The 26,778-nt window shown below is 37.2% G+C and overlaps 1 protein-coding gene across 3 annotated transcripts in view; it reads left to right on the top strand.

The window, feature by feature from the left end:
• The window catches only part of jmjd1cb (jumonji domain containing 1Cb), a 140,150-nt gene that overhangs the window by 52,549 nt on the left and 60,823 nt on the right, over positions 1-26,778 (top strand). For all 3 annotated transcript variants that reach the window (XM_067429185.1, XM_067429184.1, XM_067429183.1), the window contains exon 2: positions 6,065-6,229. In XM_067429185.1, the coding sequence (XP_067285286.1) occupies positions 6,065-6,229 (165 nt within the window). The remainder of the gene's footprint in view (positions 1-6,064; positions 6,230-26,778) is intronic.

The raw sequence follows: 26,778 nt of genomic DNA, 5'->3' as shown, positions 1-26,778 counted from the left end.
TGTAAGTAATGGAATGTTTTATTTGTGGTTGAACTATGGATTATGTACCTACACTTTAGTCCTTGTTGTCTGAGTATTACAGTTCTACATTTAATTAGTTTGATAAAAACAATTGATGATTGATAAAGCTCTGTAGGTCAGATATGAGTGAAATATTGTAAAATATCGGGAGAGATGTTTGACAAGAACTTATGGATACAGGACATAATGACCTGCCCTGATCCACTTTCTGCTACCAACAGACATGCTCATTCAAAATATTAATATGACATGATGAGGTTTGTTGTAGTAATCTAGACTTGCATGGAGGAAGGTTTGATTTGTTTTTTTAATCTTGTGCTTGAGGCTTCCCCTCCGTTCAGGTTGGTAATCAATCTGAGCAGCTCAGTCACTGTTGGGTGAGGCGGCTTCCACCCTGCTGAAGGAGCAGAACTCTACCATCTGTTTGTGTACTGTACTCCTGTCCAGCAGCCTTCCTATCCTCCCTCTGTTTATTTTCAACCAGATTTTTCCAATCATTCTGCTGCATCGCTTTTGTCAATTTTTTTTAAGAAAAATCTGAAAACCTTTAACCAAAGAAATCATCTTTTTTTTTTGTATTGACAACAGTTTGTTTATAATTGCTTCTCATTACAATTATGGGAAGATGGTTGGTGCTAAAATACTTGTTATAGTGCCCTGAAATTGGAGCACATGCAGTGATGAGTTTATGTGGAGCAGCATTTACTGCAAGCAGAGCTGCTTTGAAACACTGAAAACACTGGATTACGAGCTGCTTATGTGTAGATTAACACAGTGACATGCTTCACTCTAACATGCAACGCATAGATTTAAAAAAATTAAAAAATAATTACATCGCACACTTTACAATTTGATATTTTTCTTAAACCATATAGTATTCTATTTAGGTATTAGTATTTAAGTTTACACAATGAATCAAAAGAAATAAAATTTCTTTTGATTCATTGTGTAACCCTAAATACTAGGGTACTATTTTTGGCATGCAGTGTATGGAGCCACTCACTAATTCCAGAACCTCAGGCTTACAGGTCACTGCCTGAATAACCAGCATAAGAAGTAACTGCGCACTACACACACATACTCATTCTCACCCTCTGCCCCATGTCAATTTTTAATGAGAGTGAATTTTTCATCTAGCCAGCAGTGGAGACTCAACTGAGAGGGTGGGTTCAGCAGAAACACAATATGAAGTTAATGTTTCATTCTGAGACGGAGAGAGGGCGAATGAGGGAAGCCGTCCTCCATGATCCCTGCAGTGAAGGGGATTATGGGAGGGAGGGGGCAGCAGGGTGGGGGGGAGGGGAGAACAGAAGTCATCGGTCACATGTGTCACTACAGGAATGAAGGCTGGACTTTACACACACACACACACACACACACACACACACACACACACACACACACACACACACACACACACACACACACACACACACACACACACACACACACACACACACACACACACACACACACACACAGTGTAGTGTTTCCATGTTTTATGGGGACTTCCCATAGGCGTAATGGATTTTATGCGAACCTACCCATCACAGGAAACATTCTGCGTTTTTACTTCCTCAAAAAAACTCATTCTGTATGATTTATAAGATGTTTTCCTCATGGGGACCAAAAAATGTTCCCACAAGGGCAAGGATTTTGTATATTGCCATCTTTGTGGGGACATTTTTTCCCCATAACGTAGTGATTACCAGGTATGCACAAAGAGTTTTGTGCAAGCAATTTAAGGTCGCGAAACTCGCGACTCTTGTCCCAAATATAACGTTAGCAGGCTGCATTCAGTTACTGCATTTCAAATATGTAAAAGCTGATTGAACACTGGTGAGAATATTGCTTTAGAATAAGTTATATTTACAACACACAAAAATTTTTTTTAATAAAGTTACATTTACAAACACACAAAAAAACTTTTTTCCGGACAAGCACATTTTTTACTCTGACAAGCGTGACCGATTTACTGGTCCAAAAGACAAACACATGTACATGCTTAATGTCGAGCCCTGCATTTTTAATAATCTTAATAACCCCTTTTTACTATAAAGAATCTATGGTGTCATGGAAAGGTTCAATTGATGTTAAAGGCACTTAATGTATGCATAAATGGCAATAAATTAATTAATACATTTAAGTAATACATTTCATGTACTGATCCAGATGTACAGATGCTGATGTGTGAGTGTCTGTTCTGTTGTCTTTTTTGCGGAAGGTCATGTGCTCTGCTGTTGTGCAAGGCTGTGTACGTCACATGTGGTCATATGATATGACCAACCAGCACAGTAAAGATGGGGCAAAATTACATTTTCTGAGCTTTTTGACTGTTGGTCATACACATTTGGACTGTTTGTCCAATATTGTGTTTTCAATGTGCATTTTTCTAATCTGAACATTTTACTATTTACTTTTTTTGTACCATTCTAACAATTTTTAATTTAGAATAGTATACAACTTTAATTTTGGTTTAGCTTTAAATAATAGCTGAAATCAAGGAGGTGTGTACGATTTGTTGTCAAATTATTTAATTTATAAATTTAATCTATAAATCTATACATTTATATAATATTTGTTTGGTGGATTATAAACAATGAAATATCCTATAGACTTACTTAGAAGGACTTGGAGTCATTAGCACCAAGGACGTTAACTATAACCTAGTTTTAATTATTATTAAAAACGTTTAATAATCATTCATGAGAATAATCAATAATCTTAGAAAGGAAGAAAAAAATGACGCCATATTGTTTATTTGCAATACGAATGTTTGAACGTTTTAGCAACTGCTCCACAAGCCATATACAACAGTACTTACGGTAGAACTGTAATTACGATACTACCGTTTAATAAATACAGTGACACTGCCAGTATTTTGGACCCTTAGTATTGCGTTACTAGTACTAACGTAGTACCAGTAAACTGTGCAACCCTACTTTAGGGAGAACATCCCTATAAAAACACAAATAGATTTTTGTTGATAGGACAAATGGGACAGGATGTTGCTTCAAGCGATACTTTAAAATTGGCCTTTTTCTTTAGCTTAGCCTGCACATAACAGGGGGGTCCAGATGTGAAATCTGCCCTGACAGGTCTGTTCTTCCCTCGTTTCACTCCAAACACTCATTAGAGCCTCACAACCCCAGTCATGGTGAGAGAACCACAACAGGCAGAGTCAGTGAATCATTTCTGGGATGAATCCACATTATGAAACCCGCTCCTGTTACTGCACGTTGCTCAGCACTGGGGTTGTGCAATGTGCTCTTGGCTGACTCACTCGCGCTGATGATTCCCACAGCTCTCAGCACCAGATCTGTGCGTTTCAAATCATTAGCTGGGTCCTTTCTGTACTCACTTTAAAAGTGTTGTGCGCAGGATCGTATTAGTCAACAGATGGACGTTGTCCAGTGGAGGAACAGTTTTTCCAGTTGGAATACAGGTTCAAAAATAGTGCCAAAATTTCAGTGCAGCTTATTTTTTGGAAACCAGTTCTCCAGCCTATCACGCTACACCCGCCTTACGCACACACACGGCGAAAGAGGAGACTTTGACAGGCCAGAAACATGCTGTCGTTACGACACGCTGCATATGTTGAAAACATCCAGCAGCTCAAACACATGTTCTCCCGCTTGTCTCAGTGTCTCACAAACGTCCTGCACACCAGCTCCTCTTTGATCACATGGCTGTGGGTTATTTCACAGCTAAACAAAACAGCAGGACAGAGGCGCAGTTTTAGCACCATGACTGTGAGGATGGCAGGAGATTCAGTTGGGTCTGACTCTGCAGTGACTACGAGTGTCCGTAAAATCAAACCAAAATGAGGTCATTTAAGACCACTGAGCTTTTATGGCTGTAAAATTGCACTGGAACTTGTTTAACTTTTTCCTGTAACAGCAAATTGTTGTCTATCAGATGCTTTTATTACAACACTGTAAGGGGTTCTCAAATGTTTTTATTAGCCAAACCACTTATATGGAAAATATTTACCATCTTTCCATTTTAGATAATTTAAGTAATTTAACTACACATTTGTTTGTTTAAGTGTTTAAGTGATTATGGTGTAGGTTAATCATCATATGACATGCTAGTAAATATATTCCTGTTGTAAACTGGCATTGTACTTTTAAAATAATATTTGATAACTATTATATTAATTTTATTTTAACAGCAAGTAACCATACTAATATTTTCTTTTTAATTCTTCAATTTTTAAAATTCTGAAGCCTGTAACATTTAAAATTCAGTACAGGTAAAATTTTGTAACTTTTAATAGAATTGTTAAATCCTTTTTGTTTTTATGCATAGTATAAAAATATGAATCAATCAAGGTTAGACTTTAAAAAGGGGATGTTCCAACTAAGTATAAAATAATTGTGGTTTGTATTTTTTCTTTAACTACTTTCTTTTTTAAACATGTATAAGATGAACTTGTTAATAAGTAATAAGATGTTCTGCAATTTAGATGTCAAGAGTGTAAACTTGTATACAAGAATGTAAAAAGATTTAAAGTGCTTAGATGTATTATTATGCATCTTATTTTTCTCTTTCCTTCCTTTATTTTTAGTTAGACCACCATGTTGTATTGAACTTCAAAATGGTCTATAAAGGGGGGAGCGAATTAGGTGATTTTTACCACCCCCCTTCTTGTATTATATAATGTTTTTGAAATCATAGTATTTTAAATGAATGTATCTATTCTGGTATTTATGTTACAAGCAGTGTCTGTATTTGTTTTTTGAGAGGTGACTGAGGCTCTGACCCATGTCAAGATTGCAGGAACAGTGTTTACTCATTTAGCCTGGCTTTCAGAGAATAAATATGTACTTAATTCGTAATTAATCAGTTTGAACTTTATAGTTTTATTCTGTTGTGTGTGGATGTATATTTCATGCTCTGTTCCAGTGAAGTCCTGACAAAAACTTAGCCTTGAAGGGCCTTTAAATCTATTGGTGTTCACAGGGGTTGTTTATTATTTTTAGTGGCATCCCAGCAATAGCCGTCATTTCATCTCTGTTATGATATACAGACCTGATATAGTCCTGCTATGAGTAACCCACTTCTAGCCAAAATAACCTTGAATTTGGATATAACTTGTGAAATGTATGATATTCCAGCATGATTTTAGACTAGACGTCAGGGCTGTGTTTGTACAGCTATAAGGCGTCTTTTAAAAGCAAAATTGCTTGCTGTTTTGTGACCATGCCAAAGGAATAGTGTCCAGGAGAGTTCAACAGCAGCCCAGATGAGAGTGACTCACCAGTGGTGACCCTTATCAAAGTTACTTACGTATATAGGACATAGAGTGTCAAAGATAATGTCCTGGAATAACCTAATTTGCATAAAGAACAGAATACCATGTTCAGATGTGGCTAAAGTTATCTGAAGAAATGACATTGACTGATTATCCATTTAACTACAAGTATTGGTATTTCTGTATCTTAAGTTAGTTTAAGTCTGGATCCTCTTCTTTCTGCGGTCTTTGAAGTGTGGAGAACAACTGATTAAACTTCACCTTGACTCCTGGTCTTCATTGAGTGTACTGCATCTCTTTATATGGCTTAACTGTAATTCCCCTACTCCTTCAACTTGGGGTATTTACACAGTGTCAGATTTTCTACCATCTTGTTTTCATTTTTGTGCCTGTACCGCTTTATAATAATATGTCACACAAATTGTCTGATAAGCATTGGTTGTGCTTCAAAATATCAGCGGTAAACAACATAAAAGCTGAAATTGTATGGCAATTACAACACGTAAGAAGCTTGACCTGGCACAACACATGCCCAGGGCTAATGCCAAATCTTGATGCTTCGCACGTTAAGGTTCAACGCAGTGGGTAACTTTGATGCAAATCATGTGAATGTCCTTAACAATGTTCCATATCAACTCAAAAATGTCTTCCTACGGCACTTTTATGCTTTTATACCTTATGCAGCTGGGGAACTTCTCTAAGCATGATGGTAACATGGGCTGTACAGGACGAGTGCTCAGTTCTACCATGACCAAACTTTGACCCCTCTTCTTGCTCTTTCTATAGGTGTACGTAGAGTTTGACGACCTTGAGTGGGAGAAGCGGGAGTGGGTCAAGGTGTATGAAGACTTCCAGATCTTTCTGCTGGAACATCAGCTGGTTTGGGCCAAAAGGAAGGAGGGTGCCCAGCTGCAGGGAACAAAAACCAAGCAGATCCAGTGGCCAGCTCTGGTGAGTCATTCCTCCCAATATCTTCGAGTCAGAGATGTGCTGTACGTTGAGCTGCAGCTGTGGAGTATTTAAAGTGGGAACAATAGCTCTGCGGAGGCAATATGACGGGATCCTTTATGTTGCTGGAATGATATGGGGTTTGGATGACTCTCAGATCAATGGCTCATGCCTGACAATAAGATCATTATTTGTTTAGAAGGCCTCCTGAAAAGATGGAAAACAACAGAGGGTTTGACATCCTTTAAAAGAGACAGAAAGGCAGCAAGCAAGAGATTGTAAATGTTTCACAGCTCACACTGTTTTGATTATGTAATGTTAGCAGCAGCACAGCGCCATCTGGGCCAGGCGCGCACGATAAAAGAGTTCAAAGAGAAATTGTAGTATGGCACATGGGACGGTTGTCATAGCGCCCACACATGCACAGGCCGACGACCCAGCATGTGTCATGGTGCACTTACCCACATCAAGAACTCAGGAGCACTCCGTAAGCCCTTTGCTGAATCAAATAAGTAATAAGGTATGAGAGGTTGTGCCATATGGTGAATATAATCTTGGCTAAAGACACCAGCGTGACTGTTTTCACAAATCAGTTGCTTTTGTAAAATGGTAACTTCATAATAATAACAATATCAGAAACATTTTTTTAATTTGGTAAATGTGTGAAGTGCATGTAATCTGAAGTTAAAGTTTGGGTTGTTTTGTGTGCTGTGCATTGATTATACAGTAAAAAATTATTACAATTTAAAAGAGTCTATTTAAATATATTTTAAAATGTAATGTATTCCTGTCATGCAAAGCTGAATTTTCAGCATCATTACTTCAGTCTTCAGTGTCACATAATCCTATAGAAATCATCATGGTTTGCTACTCAAAAATTATTTCTTATCAATGTTGAAAACATTGTTACATTTTTTTAGAAACCGACTGTGATACTTTACCATACAAAAGTTTAAACATTTAGTTAAACATTAAATTCAACATTTAAACAAACATTAAGTTGGTCAAAAGTGGCAGTAAAGACTTTTATAATGTTAGCAAAATTTCTGTTCTTTTGAACTTTCTATTCATCAAAGAATCCTAAGAAAATGATCCTGGGTTTTTCACAAAAATATTAAGCAATTTTCAGCATTGATAATAATAAGAACCGTTATTGATAATTTAGCACCAGTAATAACTGAGCACCAACTCCGCATTTAGAATGATTTCTGAAGGATTATGTGACACTGAAGGTAGGATGGTAGTGTACACAGTGTCTAGGTAAACTAGGTCATAGCTCTTATCGTATTGTGTATTTTAGCATGACTGGAACAGTATGTTTACAAATAGCATATGTTATCTCTAGGTTTTGGTTTTGGATGGCAAAATTGGTGGAGCAAAACTGGAGAAATATTTGATGTAGGCTATAGTCAAAAGACTGTTGACCGCATGATGTTCAGAGAAAATCTGCCGTTGTGAATTGGCAATGTCTGTGCTTTTTGTGTTGCTTTTTAAAACTGAGACCTATTTTTCATCGATTCTTCCTCTGTTCTTTACACTTAACACTCTTCTGACTTATGATGGGTTTGTACAGTTGTCAAACAACTTAATAACCTAATTACTTTACTCAACGCCTGACCAAACAGCAATTTACCCAGAAGCCTAGCGTGATTGTGTTGTTCTCTGGTCTTCTTTGAAAGCTGTTATTTGCCGTCGTCATTCCCTCTTTCAAGTTTCCTGTGTCCCTCGCTCACACACAATTGCCTTCACGGCTCCATAATTTATGGCTGCCATTGGAGGAGAGTTTACTGCCACCAGATCCCCTTACTCAGCACTGCCTCTCTGTGTTTTCGCAGCACACTTTGGCCTTTCTCTGTAGGTCTGTTGATGTATTTGCCCCAGCCTGAGCTAGCTGATTGTATTCTCCTGTGTTCAGGTTAGCACACTGGATCTTTTGTCTGAATGTGACCCTGAGCAGGTTTCTTCACTGTTTCCTGCACATCTTTGCATTTAGTCATTCCCAAACATGCAGTGTAACCAGTGTAGACACATTTGTGAATGGTTTGTGTTCTTTTAAATGAGTCAGTAAAGAAGACTAACAAATCATTTTCAAACTCATGAATGATTGTTTTGAATCAGTCTAACGACTCACTTCAGAGTGGTTTCTGAATTAACGTTTGACTCACTGTCTGAACCACAAGTCATACCTTTCAGTCATTCAGTCTCAATAACTTTAAGTGAATTATAAACTTTAGTTTTTTGTTTAGTATGTATATTAATGCTTAAAAATTTGGTGTCATTATAAATATATATATTGTTATAAAATGTTATGTTTTCAACATTTAAGAAAAATAAGTGTTTTTAGCAGAAAATCAGCATATTAGAATGATTTCTGAAGACTCATGTGACACTGAAGACTAGAGTAATTATGCGGAAAATTAAAAAGGTATTTAAAATTGCAATAATATTCTCAATATTACTCTTTTACTGTATTTAGGATTCAATAAAAGCAGCAAGAAGACCACAAACTTTCAAACAACAATTGGGTGGTTGACAAAACTTTTTTTTTGTGTAAAACACACATTTTTAAGAAAATATGCATATTATTATTTATTGTGTATTATATAAAAAATATAAGGGTCACTAACTTTGGCAAATCTTTCATTGTTTTTTGAACATATTTACTGAAATGTGTCCTATGGTGTGACAGCAACAACTAAAGGGATAGTTCACCCAAAAATGAAAATTCTGTCATTAATTACTCACCCTCATGTCGTTCAACACCCGTAACGCACTAAACACGTCGTTACAAAGCCCATCTCACTACAATGGTTCGGCAATAATTTTATTAAGTGACAACAATAACGACTTCTGTAGTGATGGGCCGATTTCAAAACAAAGTTTCGAACCGTTATGAATCAGCGTATTGATTCATGATTCAGATCATGTGTCAAACAGCCAAACTGCTGAAATCACGTGACATGAATACACTGATTCATAACGTTCGAAGCTTTGTTTTGAAATCGACCCATCACTATATAAGTCTTTATTTAGTTTTTGTTGTTTTTTCCGCACAAAAACTATTCTCATCTTGCTCATAAAATTACTTTAGAGCCACTGCAATGAGATGGGCTTTGTAACGACGTCTTTAGTGCCTTTTATGGGTCTTGAAAGAGGAAATGACATTGGTGTCAATGAAATCCTTTCTGAGCCATCGAGTTTCTTGTTCCGAAGATGAACAGAGGTCTTACGGGTGTGGAAAGACATTAGGGTAAGTCATTAAGAACATCATTTTCATTTTTCTGTGAACTAACCCTTTAAGAATAAAGGAGTGCTGCACCAAAGGACAACAAAATGTAATACTTTTATAGTGGTTCCAAAAAAGTTAAATATTTAACAATTTTTGAGAGAAAATCTTACCATGTGCACGTCTTGGGCTTCACGGTAACATGACCTTGAATTGGGTCCTTCAACTAATTAAACTTGTCAGTGGAATTGCAGGATATGGTCTCACGCCGAGGAAATGGTTTTCAGTGACAATGTGTCAAGTTCCTATGCTTTTAGAAATATATGGATAAAAAATAATTGCCATTTACTAAAATAGACTTTTTTATGCTTTTCCTTTTTATTGATACAAGTTTAACCATGCTTGAGACAGTCACATTATAGGACAATATTTTAATTTGGCTTAAATCTAATAACAACATCTAAGACAAAGAAATGTTTAACCATTTACTGCATTTTAAATGAAGACAATATGTCCTTGTGTCACAGTGAAAATGCCATGTCACATCAACAACCCAATTATTGTTTATTGTAAATGCTCAGTGCTCCCTTTATTTGTGTGCCTGGTGCTTGTCAGTTCGAGATGAGACAGATGTGGTGCAGCTTGTTCGCCACTGTCACAGTCATGACTGTGTTGTTCGTTCAGATTAAATTGTGTTCTACAAACACAGCTCCTCCTGCACATACTCCGCAAGGCCGTTATGCATTTACGACATCCCGTAAACCTTCTTTGTCATGTGCTGTATTTTACGCATCCTTGCTGATGTGGCTAACTCTCTGATGGCTTAATTGTGTTTAGCCCTGCTTGACCCGTGGCTTAGAGGGCGATCTTTACTGCTGATAAATGCACAGACCCCTGCCCTGCTGTCTTGTTTAGTGAAAGCGTTCTGCCTTCATTGCGTTTGAGGGATGAAATCACTCGTCAGAAGGAACAATGCTGTGGATTATAATCTTCAAACCCATTATTTTCATCAGCCCACATGAGTGACTTTAATAAATGGTTTGGCTTCAATGTTTTGGCTTGATCATTACGATGTGAAAAGTGTGTTAGGGGCTTTACGCTGCTGAAGCAAAATGAAAACCCTTTTTCCCTTTCTGTTTTCTGCTGTTGAACAGTTAAGCCCAGTAATACAAGTTCTTTTAAAGCGCAAGTGTTTGGTAGCTTAGACCACGACATGGATGCTGTATAACACGCATGTGGTTATTTTTAGTCATTTTGTGATGAGAATCTTGCCGAACAGCTGTTGAGCTGATAACACATAGTGATTGGTTTAGTGTTTCTCATGTGGCACAGCAACAGATCAACAAACACCCAGAGAATGTAAACCATGTGCTTAGTATTTACTGCTTATTTATTTCTCTATAATAAGAGTTTGCAACAAGGTTGAATTTTTCACTTTGTATTTTGAATTAGACTATGAATCGGTACTCTAGTTCTTGATCATTCATTTTGACTATACTCTTTAACAATGTTGAAATGGGGCCTCATTTTACATTTTTGTCAAAATGTTCATGCCTATATTTCTGTAGCACTGTTTTTTACGGGATTTCATGAACTTTATTCAGATGTTTGTGAACTAGACAGCATGATGTGTTGTGTGTAGCGCAGCGGCTTTTAAACTGATCAGCCACGTCAGAAAAGTTAACAGGGAGCTTTTTAATTTATATTATTAATAATATTCATTGTTTTATAATTGTGGTTATTGTTTACCATTTATTTATTTACATTACGTTTTGCACCATAGTTTTGGTTTCAAAATTTGGCAAAATTCTTGTCAGTCAAATTAAAAATCTAAATTGCAATATGGCATAATGTGCTTATCAAAATGTAAAGCCTGCAATTTAGTTAAAAGGATAGTTTTCCCAAAAATGTACATTCTGTCAGATATATCACGTTAGCTCACCCTCATGTTGTTCCAAACCTGTATGAACACCCATTCACAAATGTTCATCTTCAGAACACAAAGGAAGATATTTTTTATAAAATATAATCATAATGAAATCTGAGAGTTCTCTGACCCCTCCATAGATGGCTTTAATTAACACTTTCAAGGTCCAGAAAGGTAGTAAAGACATCTGTAAAATAGTTAATTTGCCTCCAGTGGTTCAAACTTAATTTTATTACAAGAATACTTTTTGTGCTCGAAAACAAATGTGCATTTGGATTTATTTTGTAACAAGAATAATTTGTAAACCTTTTGTAACAGAAACTCTCTGAAGACTCTGCAGTTTCCACCAAAATAAAAGCTTGAGTTTTTAACACTCGCAAGTGAAATAATTAAGACACTTTTGTGATTTTTGTTTCTGTAGTAATTAATATACTTATAATAAATATTCATTATTTTACAGTGCAGTTTGTCTTGGAGATGACAATAATAAAAATTACATAATACAAAATTGTTATTATTATTGTTTTTTTCTTCCAATAATATCATTAACTTAAAAGTGTATACAACTTCCTTCCTGGTGTGCATGTAGACCCTCAGAGCCTCTAGGAAACCTGTCTGAAACCACAAAGTTTTCTTTGCTTCTAGTTTTTGTGTGTGTTTATGTAGTTTTGCTGGTGGAAGATGCTCTGCTTCTTGTGACCTTTGCTTCTGGTCTCTTTCTAACTTGCTATAAAAATAAGCTTGAGGGAAAAAATCTCTCTCTCTCTCTCTCTCTCTCTCTCTCTCTCTCTCTCTCTCTCTCTCTCTCTCTCTCTCTCTCTCTCTCTGTCTAATTTACACAGAAAAATGACAGAATAATCTATGGTGTCATCGCTTCGCTGACATGATCAGTACAGTTTTATCAGTGTCCTTTGCATACATTTCATTTGAAGAAGATGTGATGAAATATGTGCGCATACAAGTTGCAAGTTCATGTTTAGAGCATGAGAGTATATAAAACAGGTCCATAAAAAATGTACACGCACTCGCCATTTCAGGTTGAATGTTGTCAGCACAGAGGGCAAAGTGTCATGCATGTGTATTTTGTGCAGAAACTGTGTGAGAGAAGAGGTACAGACTCACGGTACATTGAGACGGAGGAGTACACAGATGATCTTTCACTGCCAGCAGCACAGCTGGCTGCTTAATGGCAGCAATCATAGACAGCAGCGTATACAGGGATCGCCTGGGGCGGCTCTCTCCTGCCTGCACTGAAAGGACTGTCTCTGTGAGTAATGAAGCCCGGCTGATGGGTGGGTGTGGGACATGACTTCACCAAAACCCCCCTCTGCACATTTGGCTTTGATTTGCGTCGGTGCTCACTTGTGATTTTGGGTTTCTCAGTCAGCTCCTCAGACTACAGAGAACTATAGATTCATGGGAAAAGGCAGCTGTTCACCTATATACTGTAAAACAATTTGGCGAGTTGTTAACTGATGCAGTTCCATACAGCACATGGCAATAAAGCACCTTAAAACTAATAGCTGACTTCTATTTGGTTAGTTGTCTTTTAATCTCAAGCTGTATGAACAAGCAGTCTCAACAGGACTGACTATATTCTCTACGGTACTATGAACAGAATAGGTAACTGTAGTGTGAATTTTTTTGTATGTTTAAAATCAATAGTTTGTATAGATGTACACTGTTCCTTTCATAAACAGGCTTAATGAAGTATACATACACTTTAGAATGAGTATCAATTTGGGAGTAAACTGATTGAATGGTGTGTTTAATATTAACATCAATACTATTGTTAATGAAAAACATAACAACAGAACAGTACAATGACAAGCTCGCTTAAATGGGCACTTTTAAATTTAGCTTTGAAACTGAATTTTCTGCCGTATATTGTCAGCTTCTCACTCGTGATAAATGAAATCTGACTCCTGCTGTCTGTGCTCAGGTCAGTTTTTAACTGTAGTTTTTGTTCTCTAACTGAACGAAATTATGTTTATTACTATAAAATAATCGAAACGATATCGATGCCTGTTTATGACTTCATACAGCTATATCTATAACGAAAAAACATTTAGAAGTCTTGACATCATGTCCGGTAGAAGTCAGTAAATTTGAGTAAAATCACAGGCTTTGCTTATCCCGTGCGAATGCGCCACGCAAAACACAGATGTGGGAGAGTAATTTCTAAATCACAGAGGTCCCTAGATAATACTAATCCTGTGCGAATAGTGCTTTAGTACTATGTGCCAAATTTGGTGTTATTTAAATGGTTGCTAGGTGATTTTGTTTTGGAGCCTTCAGAAAAACTTAACTTGATTTTTCAATTCTCTAAATTGACTTTGCTGACTATTCGATTTAAAACAGGTGCAACTCAGGTAATTAAAACAAATCATATATCATTGTGAAGGTTTTTTAATAGGAAAATTTGCTCATTGCATCTCATTGCCAGCACGGGTCACAAATGTAATTTATGTGCTGCTTATTATTTTTTGTAATGTGGTATTTCCCCCCTCAAAAGAACAGCCTTTTTTTTAAAAAATCTTTTGTAATATTATACATGCATGTACTGTCACTATTGATCAATTTAATACATCCTTGCTGAATATAACTGTTAATTTGTCTCAAAAATATATATTCTTTCACTGACCCATTACTTAATTTTCCATTAAAAGTGTTTTGAATGTATAGTCTTGGAGCTACATTATAGGAGCTTAATGTCCAGATCTATGTTTTTTTCCCCTGACACATATGAAAATACAGTGATAAAAAAATAAATAATATTAATTTTGGTGTAACTATTGAAAATGTCAGCAGGATAAAATCTTAACTATAGGCCTGTCTGGGCCAGCAGAAAAAATAACCTTATTGTTGAGCTACAGTGACCCTTCATTGAGTCGCCCTTAAAAACCCCAAGGGCTGCTTCCTGTCATAATAGTACTGTTTCTCTCTCTCTGTCGTCTTTCTTGTGATGCCAGAGGAAGCACCCCCGCATCGACAGCAGCTGTGTGGCAGGAAGTGAGACCTCTGTGGCTTACCTGTGTGTTGTCTCTGCTCTCATGTGTGTGCATATGTGTCGCATAATGTGTCATTCTGAGGGCACGCTGCATATCACTCTCATCTTTTTATTAGACCGGCTATTAGTGTGTGACTGCAGGAAGGACATTAATGAGAGGATTTAGTGTGTGGGGTCAGACCTGCATCTTCACAGTGGGAGGTACAGTTTTGTGGTGGTCTCTAATACATCATCTCCCATTTATTTATAGAGTGACTTCCGTTTACACAATCCTGACTTGCTTGAAGCCTCAGAGAGAGAGAGAGTTTATCCAGCGACTGTGAATGGGGATGTTCACACAGGACATATTCTTGTGCTCTAGCTAGATGGAGCATGATGGAATGGAACAGGATGTGCTTTTAAAAGCTAATTTTTTAGGCAGTCTTACAGGTGAAGTGTAGTAATAATAAACTTTATTTTATATAGCGGCTTTAAATGTTACATCTCAAAGCACTTTACATAAAAATATGAATTGAAAAATACACAAGGTATTTATACAAGGCATATAAATGATTGTTAAAATAGTTGATTTTCTAAAGTATTTTTAGTGCTTTTCACAATACACATTGTTTTTAAGCAGATTTACAGAAAATCATGATGTTAATGTTTGTAATTTCTTCATGTCTTAATGCTTTACTGTCGCATTTAACAGATTAGGCTGATAAATGGTTTACTTTTTTGCAATGATATAAACAATCCAATAGATTTGCTCTATAGTATATATCAGCCTATGTGAGTATACAGTGGATTATATACAAAATGATTAGAACACCTGACAGTTCTGAAAATATTTACCTTCTTTGCCTTCAAAACATAATTTTACTTCATAATGTTCATGAAACATGCAGATGGTTGCTCTGGCCATCAAGTATAAGATTAAGTGAGTTGTACTGTTTTATCCACTTTTAACTTTAATATTTGGTATGTCAACCTTTTGCAGCAATTACAGCAGCACATCTCTCTGGCATAATGTCAATATATTTCCTCTGAGAACTTCAACACTAACGGTATCCCATGCCTTCTGCAACTGAAGCTAAAGGCTTTCCTTTGAATGTACAAAAGATCTGTCCAGTTTATTTTCCAACTCGCCCCGAATGGGCTTGAGTGGGGTTGAGGTCCAGGTTTGAGAGGGCCAGTGCATCATTTACATTTACATTTACATTTATGCATTTAGCAGACGCTTTTATCCAAAGCGACTTACAACTCAGGAGTAGTGGAAGCAATCCGCCAAGAAGAGGCAAAGAAACGCAAAAAGTGCCCTAAATACCAAGATTTGTATACTACTCAAGAGTAGCAAAAAACAGAAAAAGGGAAGAAGAAAAGAGAAATAGAGATAGGTTTTTATTTTTATTTTTTTAATGATAATTTTCAATGTTCCAGATTATTCTTTCCATTGCAGGTAGTTCTGGCAGTAGTTAGAAGTATGTTTTGGGTCATTGACCTCTTGAAAGAAAATCCAGGCCCAATATGATGACGCCAGCTGCCAAGTGTTCTAATAATTTTGGCCAACACTGTATCCAGATATATGGGACTTTATATTTTGTTCCTACTAATGGCAGATAGGAGGTGTGTAAAAACCTGTTTATTATTATGTTTTATTTTTTTGGTGACACTAGTGCTTCAGGAAAAGACCACTTCACTTCCAAAAACCAATATGCTGATGCAGTGCGATGCTGACATACTGATTATATATATGCTGATTCTGATTTATATATAAAGGCTTACGGTAAAGTGTTACCAATATCTTTTATTCTTCTGCCAGAATTATGTATACAAGATACAATAATTGAATTATAATGTTTTTTTGTTTTGTTTTCATATATTAAGAGGTTGTGTTTTGTTATTTGTACTATGTTTTTAATGTATATTCAAAAGAAAACCACAGGAACAGACATTGCATGACAAGGATGCAAAGACTGCATTTTAAAGAGGCCTGTAAGGCCTGATAGTGATGCAACTGCCTAAGATGTCCATCTGAAGTTTATGTTTACAATAGACCAAAAACTGAAATATAATTCAGATGGAGCGAAAGAACATGCTCTGTGTGAACGCACCGTAACACATGGGAAATACAGCTGTAGGTTTGTGGCTAAAAACGAGGTCCACTTCACCTCTGATGTACTGGAGGTTGAGTTTGAGGGTGTTCACTAAGGACAGATGGTGTGTTTTAAGAATGACTTCACCATATTAGCAATTTAGCGTTTCAAGGGACATGTTTCCATTGTGTTCCTGTATGGTCAAATGGTCTACTGAGGCCCACAGTGTTTTCACTCAGGGTAATGCAATCTAGTGCTTTAGCATGATTGAAAGATATGTGTTGCGTGGGAATGAGCTGTGTAAAGGTCATAGATAGTAGTATTTACACACAGGACATGAACGTTTGTACTACTTATTGTCCTATAGGCCTCTTTAAAACGCAGGCTTCATAGTCTTTGCACCCTTGTCATGCAATGTCTGCTGCTATGGTTTTCGTTTGAATTTATATTTAAAACATTGTAAGAGTAACAAAACATAACCTCTTAATATAGGAAAACAGAAAATATGTTATACTTAAATTACCGTGTCTTGTCTACAGAATTCTGGCAGAAGGATAAAAGATATTGGCAACACTATAGTATTCCATATAATGTATAAATTATGCCTTGTAATGCAACTTGTAATGCATTGTATGGCTGAATGAATAATTGTTACCAATTGAAAACAGTACAAGATGCAATATTAAACACTATACAACAAACAAACTGAGAGACAATCCAGACAGATTATAGATGACTAGACAAGAACAGAAAGTCTTTTCATCCGTTTGTCAATGTGTAATGTTCAAAAATGCCATGCATTTGTAGAATAGGCTTGTACATTGCAATGAAAGTTGTTTATTTAAATACAAATTGAAATTAATAATTTTTTTTTTTTGCTTGGCAGGAGCATATTAGGTCAGTGCAACTGTTGAGACTAAACAAGCTCATCTATCTTTTGTCTTTCACTGTCTGCCGTGTGGTGGCGGGCAGTGCGCTAAGCTTTGCGGCAGAGCTCTTTTCTCATCTTTTGCTTTCTCATTCCACTATCTCTGTGCTGACAGCAGTGTGTAGCTCAAACTGACTTCCAGAACAGGAATAGCAAAGTTCAGTGCAGAAGAAAACTTTCTGTTCAGGTATCCATAAACACTGCTCCATGAAACATAAATGTGTGGGAAATCAAAATTGCCTGGCACAGCATGATACAAGGCATCTCTTCCTTTTTACTCTATTTTTTGTTGTTGTTGTTGTTGTTGTTGTTGTTGTCCTCACATCAGCCGTGACTGTAATAAATGACACAGGCACCCCATTTTGCCATTTGCTTGGATTCAGCTACATCATGTTATGTAGTCGTACATACAGTGAAATTTGATGTACCTTTCCTTGTGTGTTAAGTATTAAATATAGACAATAATGTAGCAAATTTTGGATATTATAATATGTGAGATGTGCAAAACAAATTGGTTAAATGATAGTGCTGCTGCTAGTCGAATGGACAATAATAGTCCTTTGCAATAATTTTTTTGCATATGTAATGTTTTGCTTCATATTTTTATTTTTATTTTTTTACAAAGGCTGCTTTTAAAATGTCATGTTCATTTTACATCCCGAAATTAATATATTATTTTGAAAACGTTGCACGTGTGTTTTATTGTCAAACGTAGTTTGCGGACAAGACAGTTGTCGGCGATTCTTCCTCTTGTACAGTCATGCAGTGTGAAACCCCCTGTCGCCGATCCATCATGCAGTGTGAACACAGCAGTGACTGAATGCTACCCCAGTTAGTTGTGGAGTGATCCGACGAGTTTGAAAATCATTTAGTCTGAAGGGTGATGAATTAAGGAATCAACTTTTCCTTGAGCTTTTGATATATAAAAGGTCATGGTAATATAAGAATATCCTCTAAATTTCAGAACTGAAAACTTCCTTGTTAGTCAAAGCTTTTCTAGACACCAGGCTCAGCAAACGGTCCTGTGCTACGTCAGTGCGAGACGAAACACGCCTCTACAGAATCTACAGCGTGTCTAATCCAGTAGCCCGCCCACCGACTCATGGAGGGCTTGTGCTAGCCAACAACAATAAACATGTCGAGGAAGATTAAGATATTGCGCTATTCCTGGTTGTGGAAGAACACAGTCGCTGCACAAGCTTCCTTCAGACCCTAATATTAGGAATGAGTGGTTGAACTTTATTTTTAATTAAGTTCCAGCTTACGTGGGGGTAGACAGTGGTGTTCACTATTTCACAGCAGGATCGTTTGTAAACAAGTCTCCGGTCGATGCTGGATTTGGATCCGACAGGAGGAATGGTGCAACACACCGATGTGAGTAAAACGCTTTTTTAATTGTGTTGCATTGTTATAGATCGTTTTGCTTATGTGTACTTGTCTAACAGAGCATACCTTTAGCACGCTGGACTCAGACACGTATGGGCCACGGCTCGCAAAGCCCTGCAGGCTGATGAATCTCATTATATCCCGTTCTTGTTTTGCTATTCTCTCTCTCGAGTTGATATCTGAAGGGTTGTGCGCGCGCCAAACGTGTATGTGCGCGGTTCGCGCTTATACCGTCCGATCTTGCGGGCTATGTGTAATATAAAAATAATAGTCCAATCAATCACTGGGGCGATGAGAAAAAAAAAAAGCCAGTTCATGACACCTTTAAGTAAACGCTCAAGCTTAATACAATGATCACAATGCAAGGCAAGCATATCACATGCGATCCATTTTTAGCAGCATATGGGATTTGACTATTTATAGATTAAGTGTCCTTTCAAATGGATCGCATATAAAGTTACAGACTGTCTCCGGATGCCGGGGTTAGACTAGTCGCCTAGCCAGTTACAAAATGTGTTGTTGCGCACATCCCTATGAAAAACCCCTTAAAATTCCACGAGAGAAAAACATTAATGATGCGGACAGGAGAAGCAATCAGAGAAAATAGTTGATTGGCTCTGGGTTTTGATTGATTGTGTCTCATCACGCAGTATTTTTATGTTCAGTGTGAAGAGACAAATTGCTTGTTGCTGCAATCTTATCACGTTGCGCCTGATTAGGACACAGTGTAATGCTGCCAGAAACACAGCTTGTGAAAATGAACTGCACAGTTAATAGATCACATTATTAGCATCAATATAGATGCAGCAGATATGCAGCTTATGACTCCTGAGCATTTAACTGAATGTTTTACACACACACACGCGCGCACGCACGCACACACACAAACCTACACCTCTGCCCCATAGAAGGTCACTGACTGATAGGCATACATAGCAGGGCTCTACCATTCTCTGCCTGTCCTGCTGCTTATTCTGTCTCTTGTGCACATGTGCCATACACACGCCTCTGCTAAGCCCCACAAGCTCATCTCTGCTGGAGTCCTTTTATGAAAAAGAGACTTTCTTATTAATGTCACACGCTTCAAATCTGTGCAGCGCGCTCTTGGCGTGGAGGGAAATGGGAAGAGAGGATTATCAGCCGAGAAAGACATAGCTGGTGACAGATGAGCCAGAGAAATAAATACGTTCACACACCTGCTCGGAAACAGGCCACATCGCACTGCTGCGACCCAGAATTGACTGCATGCGCCTCCTCACGTGTCCCACGCAACTATTTAAAGGCATAGTTTACACAAAAATTATAATTCTGTCATCATTTTCACACCCTAATGCCTCTTTTTTCTTTCTATACAAACAAATGGTGACCAAGTACTGTCAATCTCCAAATACAGGTGCTGGTCATATAATTAGAATATTATCAAAAGTTGATTTATTTCACTAATTCCATTCAAAAAGTGAAAATTATACATTATATTCATTCATTACACACAGACTGATGTATTTCAAATGTTTATTTCTTTTAATTTTGAAGATTAAAACTGACAACTAAGGAAAATCCCAAATTCAGTATCTCAGAAAATTAGAATATTGTGAAAAGGTTCAGTACTGAAGACATCTGGTGCCAAACTCTAATCAGCTAATTAACGCAAAACACCTGCAAGACCTTTAAATAGTCTCTCAGCCTAGTTCTGTAGGCTACACAATCACGGGGAAGACTGCTGACTTGACATTAGTCTGAAACACGACCACTGACACCTTGCACAAGGAGGGCAAGACACAAAAGGTCATAGCAAGACGGCTGGCTGTTCACAGAGCTCTGTGTCCAAGCACATTAATAGAGAGGCAAAGGGAAGGAAACGATGTGGTAGCAACATCATTTACAGCTAATTTACATCCATAGTCCCTAGGCAGGTAATATAAACTAAGTTACAAGATAAAAATACAAATATAAAAAACATAACAATATATAATCGCAGATCATGTGAAAGAATAACATGCAGACAAGTTAAATAATGCCAGAAATGTAATTTATAGGTGAATTATTTCTCAATGCATAATTGCTGTAGTTCGGCCTAGTGGAGTTGTAACTCTTTAAATCAGTCATGTTTAAGATAAAGAATAGCAGATTAGAAGCTTATCAGCTGAGGTTTGCAGTGTAACCTAAGTTCAGCGGCTGTGCTATTTCTACACAGGTAGGCGGTCAGGTAATAAGCATGTTCTTAAGTTCAGTGGTACGCAGGTGTTTGGGTCAGTATTAAATCAAGGCCACTCTGCCCTGTTGTGGCACCCTATTATGCAAGTGGAAGCCAGTGATGTAACCAGTGATATTACATCACAACTTCCTTGTTCTTTCATCTAATGAAGCAGGACTTTGCTGTCCAGACACATGTCTGCTTATTACATGGTACAGGCCACTTCGGAGTTACAGATTTCTCCTGCAGATGCAATCATAACAAACTAGCACTGTGCTGTACCAACACGCTGAGATCAGGAAATAAGAGAATCGCTGGTGTGAATCTGGTGCATCTATGAGTCAGGATACAGCAGGATTGGTGCTCTTTGCAACAAGGTGAGTCAAGAGAGGCAGAGTAACATGCTCTGATCAGGAATACTAGTGAACTGTCAACCAGATTTATTTCTGTAATGAGAAACTGTCTGTGTGAATCTGGATATTTAAGGTTGGTTTCACACTTGGTTTGATTTCCTGGACTGAACTCGAGTTTGATTGCCACCCCCACCCCTAACCCCGCTAGACTGTGTTCATATTATATTATTTGGTTCCGAAATCTGAATTTTACTGTAAAACAAGTGGCAGCTGTGGTTGCCAGAAATTTAAGCTAGCAACATTTTAGGTTTTACAGCTTTAGCTTAACTCTTTTTAAATATATCAAGATATAAAGTAAATAAATAAAGCTATTGAAGTACTAATGTCAGTTTTGAGTCTTTGCAATACACCGACATCCAACAAAAACATGTGGTGATGAATCATGATGAATCAAAGATCATCACAAGCAGCTTTTCCACAAACTGAGAAATTGTATATAAAAATATATAATATATAAAAGCTGCCATCATGGTAACACACATGACACTAAAGAAATTCAATAAACATAAATGTAACAATAGATGTAACTAGATGTTACCCTAATGTACATAACTGAAAAGAAAACAAATATAGTATAGTGTATTAGAAATATTGCTATTTCAATGCAAATACATAAAATGCGAAAGTGCACAGCAAGGAATTCTTTTTCACTTCCAAAATTTTTAAATGTAACAGTATTGAATTTTTCACCATATATGAAACTTACTGTAGCATGTTAAAATAACGATTATTTAAAGCGTAGGACTTTATTTACTCAACAAAGAATCAAATAGCATATGTGGCCTAAATGATGTCATCAGAAAAGAAAGTTGTTTCAGAGGTGATGGAGAAAGTTTTTGATGAGAGATTAGGAATACAAAGCCTATTTTCTTTTCTTTGTAAAATTCTTCATAAGATCAGCATCATTCATTAAGAAAGTAAATGGGGTCAATTTTAAATTCATGTCGGCTTAAAAGGTTTGCTGTTGCTTGTGACACAGATTAACTGAGATGTGAATAAAGGTAAGGTAATGTAAACACAGCTCGGCCAGTCAGCGCTGCAGCTGCACGTTAGCCTGTAAACAACACTTCTTTCTGGGTTAGGGGTCATTTATTTTGTCTCTCTGCCAGATATTACATCATACATGCTGAAGCTGCTAGATCTATAGACCGACTGACCTGATGAAGGTCAAGGCCACCCCACCACTGCCCTCCTCCCTGTTCATTTGATCAGACTGCAGTGCACTCAAACCACTGCGTCTCCAATCTAAAGACATGAATTTATAGTGCCGGCCCGTGTTCAGAGAGAGAGCAGCGAGCAGTGTGCCCGTCTTATAATAAATGTAATGCACGCTTGCCCTTCCTCTTTCTTTACAGATTTCTTTTTGGCCGCATGCCTCCAGCTTCAGAAAAATGTTATTTGGCAGGCTGTTCTGTCCTCATTCTGAGCCTTTCATGTTAGAGCTGAGCAGCTTTAAAAGAGAGAGAAAGTGGAAAAACAAGCTGAAATCAATGAGACTTTCAAATTAAAGGGCTTATTTTTGCAGAAAATAATGTGTTGTGATTATCTTCTGTCTTATTTTGGTTTTGATGTGTGGAATAAAGTATTTTCTTTTTTGGTTTTGTTAAAACATTATTTAAAGTAAAAATGTACAGTGTTTATGCTCTTATTACATGTTTCTGGTCCTATTGTATGCAATTCATCACTGCATGTTATTCCTAAGAAAACAATGTTTGTGTGTAGTTTTTCATCAATTATTTATTCATCTCTGAAAGTCTTTCTTTATCCTCTGCCGTCTCCTAGATACTGAGTATTATTAATATTACCTAATAGCCAAATAGCTATTTAGGCATTTGTTTTAGCAAACTCACATTCAGGTCTAACTCCATTGTGGTGTGGAATTCTTAATTTTGTCATTCAGTTTATTGCCTTGTCCTGTCCTTCATTTTTCATTGAATGTCTTGTTTCAGGACTTTTTGTTTTATGTGTTCTTAAACATTTATAGACCTTGCTCAAGTGTACATATTTCCTGTCTAGCAAAGCCAAGGTATGGTTCACGTTTGGAATGTGACTTTTTTAAGTGAAACATGATGTAAAACATGACATTATGCATCAGATATGTATTGAAAAGTGCCCATTTCATGCCAGAATTGAGTCAGACCTGAAAGTTAATGTACTGAAACAATGTTTTAATAGCTATACACTGTATGTACTTCAGGTGAAGTCAGTGGAAAAGTTGATTTAGAGGTGGAGCAAGTTTTGATGCAAGGTTATTTATTAAAGTGTAAGACATTTTTGTATTGTGCAGTGATGGATTTGGCATGATAAGACCTGGAATTAGTATTATAAGAAACTAGAGAAGGTCAATTTTGATTTGGTTCTATACATATTCATACCGAAATAGTTTTAGATTCTGTTGTCTTATGCAACAACAGATGCACTGAAAATCTAAAGTGCTTTTGGGAAAACAAAACAGATGTTTTCATCTGCCTAAAGAATTTTATTTCTGTGCAGAGATGGTGCCCTGAAAATATCTTGTTCTCAGAATGCACTCACTGCGGTAGCTGTGTATTATTTATAGCTTTACTTTTCGTTTTTTCCGTGTGACCTCATTTTCGGCGGGAGGAGGTTGGGGATGATTGGTTTGACAGCGACCGCAGCATGAGAGAGAGAGTGGTTACAGACGCAGCCTTTTCCTCAGCCAATGGGAGAAAAATACGATTGTGAAAGAACTGAATGCATGACCCGGCTTCTGTCGTTCTTGTAAGACTCCGCTATTCACAACGCCAGGGTTAGTCCCCTGTAGCCATACGTCTGACTAACAACATAAAGTCTGGTCCACATCGTTCAAACATTAAGTGATCAAAATTTCTGTTCATCCAGTAGTTAATATGGATCATTTCACAGAAGTAACTTGCATAAAGCAAAATAGACAGAATACCTTGTAAACACAATTTAGTTTCCATCACATAATAGCTTTCCCAAAGAAGAAATGCTGTCCAGTTTTAGGACATGCCATCATTGGTTGAGAGACTAGTTTACAGTTTTCTTCTTCACCCAGACAGTAACAAAACCAGAATGCTTTTGCTGTGATCTATGAAGCTTGTTTCATTCTAGTTTGTGGCATAGATAACTTGAAATACATACTTCATAGCATTAGAATGAGTCAACGAGGTTGCAGCTTGCCAAGAATAGAAATGGGCCTTTTGAAATATTCATGTAATAAACCGTTTCCAGTCTGAGACAAGAAAAACTGGCTGTTGTTTGGTGGTGGGGACAGTGTTCCCTCAGGAAGTTTGCTCGACTGCGATTGTATACTCAGCGAAACCCTATCAGCACCACAGCACTGCTGATTATAAAACTGTCATTTGCATATTCCAGCTGGCTTTGATTTTAAAGCTCTCTCTCTCTCTCTCTCTCTCTCTCTCTCTCTCTCTCTCTCTCTCTCTCTCTCATCTCTCTCTCTCTCTCTCTCTCTCTCTCTCTCTCTCTCTCTCTCTTTCTCTCTCTCTCTCTCTCTCTCTCTCTCTCTCTCTCTCTCTCTCTCTCGCTCTCTCTCTCTCTCTGGAATACCTCTCTTTTCTCAAATTCAGTATTATGAGTGAGATTTTGATTAATTCACAAAGGAATTTTCTAAGCTTAATTGCTTTAAAAATCCAGCTATCGATAAAATGAGCCGTTAATTGTTTGAGTATTTTGTAGGCAGTCCTCCAAGGGCTTTTTGACAATAGTTGATGATATAATTATCCATCATAGTTTGTGGAGAGACTGTCCGTAGCCGGAGGCTCTCAGGAGATCAAGCTCTCCACCCAAGACATTCACACTGTGGAAGATCGTAGCAGTGTTTGATAGATTTAAACCATTGTACCACTTTTAATAAAACTAACTTTACATAGAATTCATAGCTAAAAGCAATGGAGGAAGTGAAGTGAATTTAAAAATCACCACTAACACAAGTTCAGAAGTAGAGATGGGTGACTCACAGAATGTTTAGGTTACAACTTTTAAAAGCCATGTAGATATCTGGGTTCAAAACCTAGAAGTTCCGGACAGCCCCGTTCACATTAGAGCCATCCATAACGCTTCACTGCCTCTCACAAAGGCGCCACTATTTTTACAAGCCCAGCTTGAAAGAACACACACAAATTGATATCATGAGGCAAGGCAACCACAATCTCCCTTTTATCTGGCCAATTCCAGTGAGCAACAAGTGGGCCTGTTGACAGACAGTTGTCCCTTTGTTTCAGTGTCTTCCTCTTAGCTGCTACCTTTAGAGAGTTATTTTGTGGATACTCTGCTCTATCATCACGCTCCTCTAATGTATGTTTTATGGGGGCATATTCTACACTTTGTAGTAGTCTACAAAGTCTTTTGTTTTAGTCTTTTGTGATACTGTACATTTTAGACTAATATGTTTGACTGATATGGGCTTTTCTTAAAGTTGTGATGAAACCGAAAGATCTTTTTTTTTCATATTGTGGCAGAAGTGAAAAATTGTAAAGCAAGGACTTGGCTCTATGCATCAGTTGACATACATTTGCCAAAAATAACATGAACATTTTTTTTTTTACTTAAAGGGATAGTTCACCCAAAAATGAAAATCCTGTTGCATACGATGGAAATAATTACATTTGGGTAAATTAACTCAGAATACTATTCAGGGTGTCATGTCCTCAGATAATAAACCAGTCATAGGCTCTTGAGATTTCAGCCAAACAATTTCAGGGTGAAGCGCATAATAAAACAAATAACAAAACAAAACAAAAAACAGTAATGGACACATAGTACTAACAAGAAGTGTTAACCAAAAAGTTTTGGTGACCGTAAATTTCCAATGTGTAAAAATGATGACAGATGTTTATTTTTTGGGGGGTTGATCTGTCCCTTTAAAACCCTTTTGTAATGTTACATATTAGTCTCCATACTTTTTTGGAATATGTTTACACAGTACATTAGAGTTGTATTCACAGTCAACTTTAATCTGTTTCACATGCAAAAGGGTCCAAAAGCATGAGTTTCTAATGATGTGTTGGGCATGTGATTTCAAGGTGAAGCCTCTCCATATCAAATAAAACCACAGATATGTTTGGTGTTGAGAGAGAACATAATTTTAAACACATTTTCATTTTGCCATTTCTCTGTGTAAAACTTTATAATGAGGAATGAATCTCTAAGGCCATTCAACAGATGTGGAGCGTGTGAATTGTGTAATAAGTCACTGGAGTGTCACCGCAGCAGTGAGTGTGTAAATAGTGTCTTTGTGCCTTATTTTAGAAGCAGTGCACAGTGACAGACTGCGATGGCTCATTGGCTGTTATTTTTGTGCCTATGTCTTCTCAGCAACCATACGAGAGTGATTTCATTTTATGTGTCTGCTGTGCATTCAGTGCCTGCCTGTCGCACTGTTGACAAGC

The sequence above is a fragment of the Pseudorasbora parva genome, chromosome 21 (assembly GCF_024679245.1).
Source record: "Pseudorasbora parva isolate DD20220531a chromosome 21, ASM2467924v1, whole genome shotgun sequence".
NCBI classification, from domain to species: domain Eukaryota; kingdom Metazoa; phylum Chordata; class Actinopteri; order Cypriniformes; family Gobionidae; genus Pseudorasbora; species Pseudorasbora parva.
Note: the sequence above shows the minus strand (reverse complement) of the source record. Positions and strands in the feature narration are given on the sequence as shown.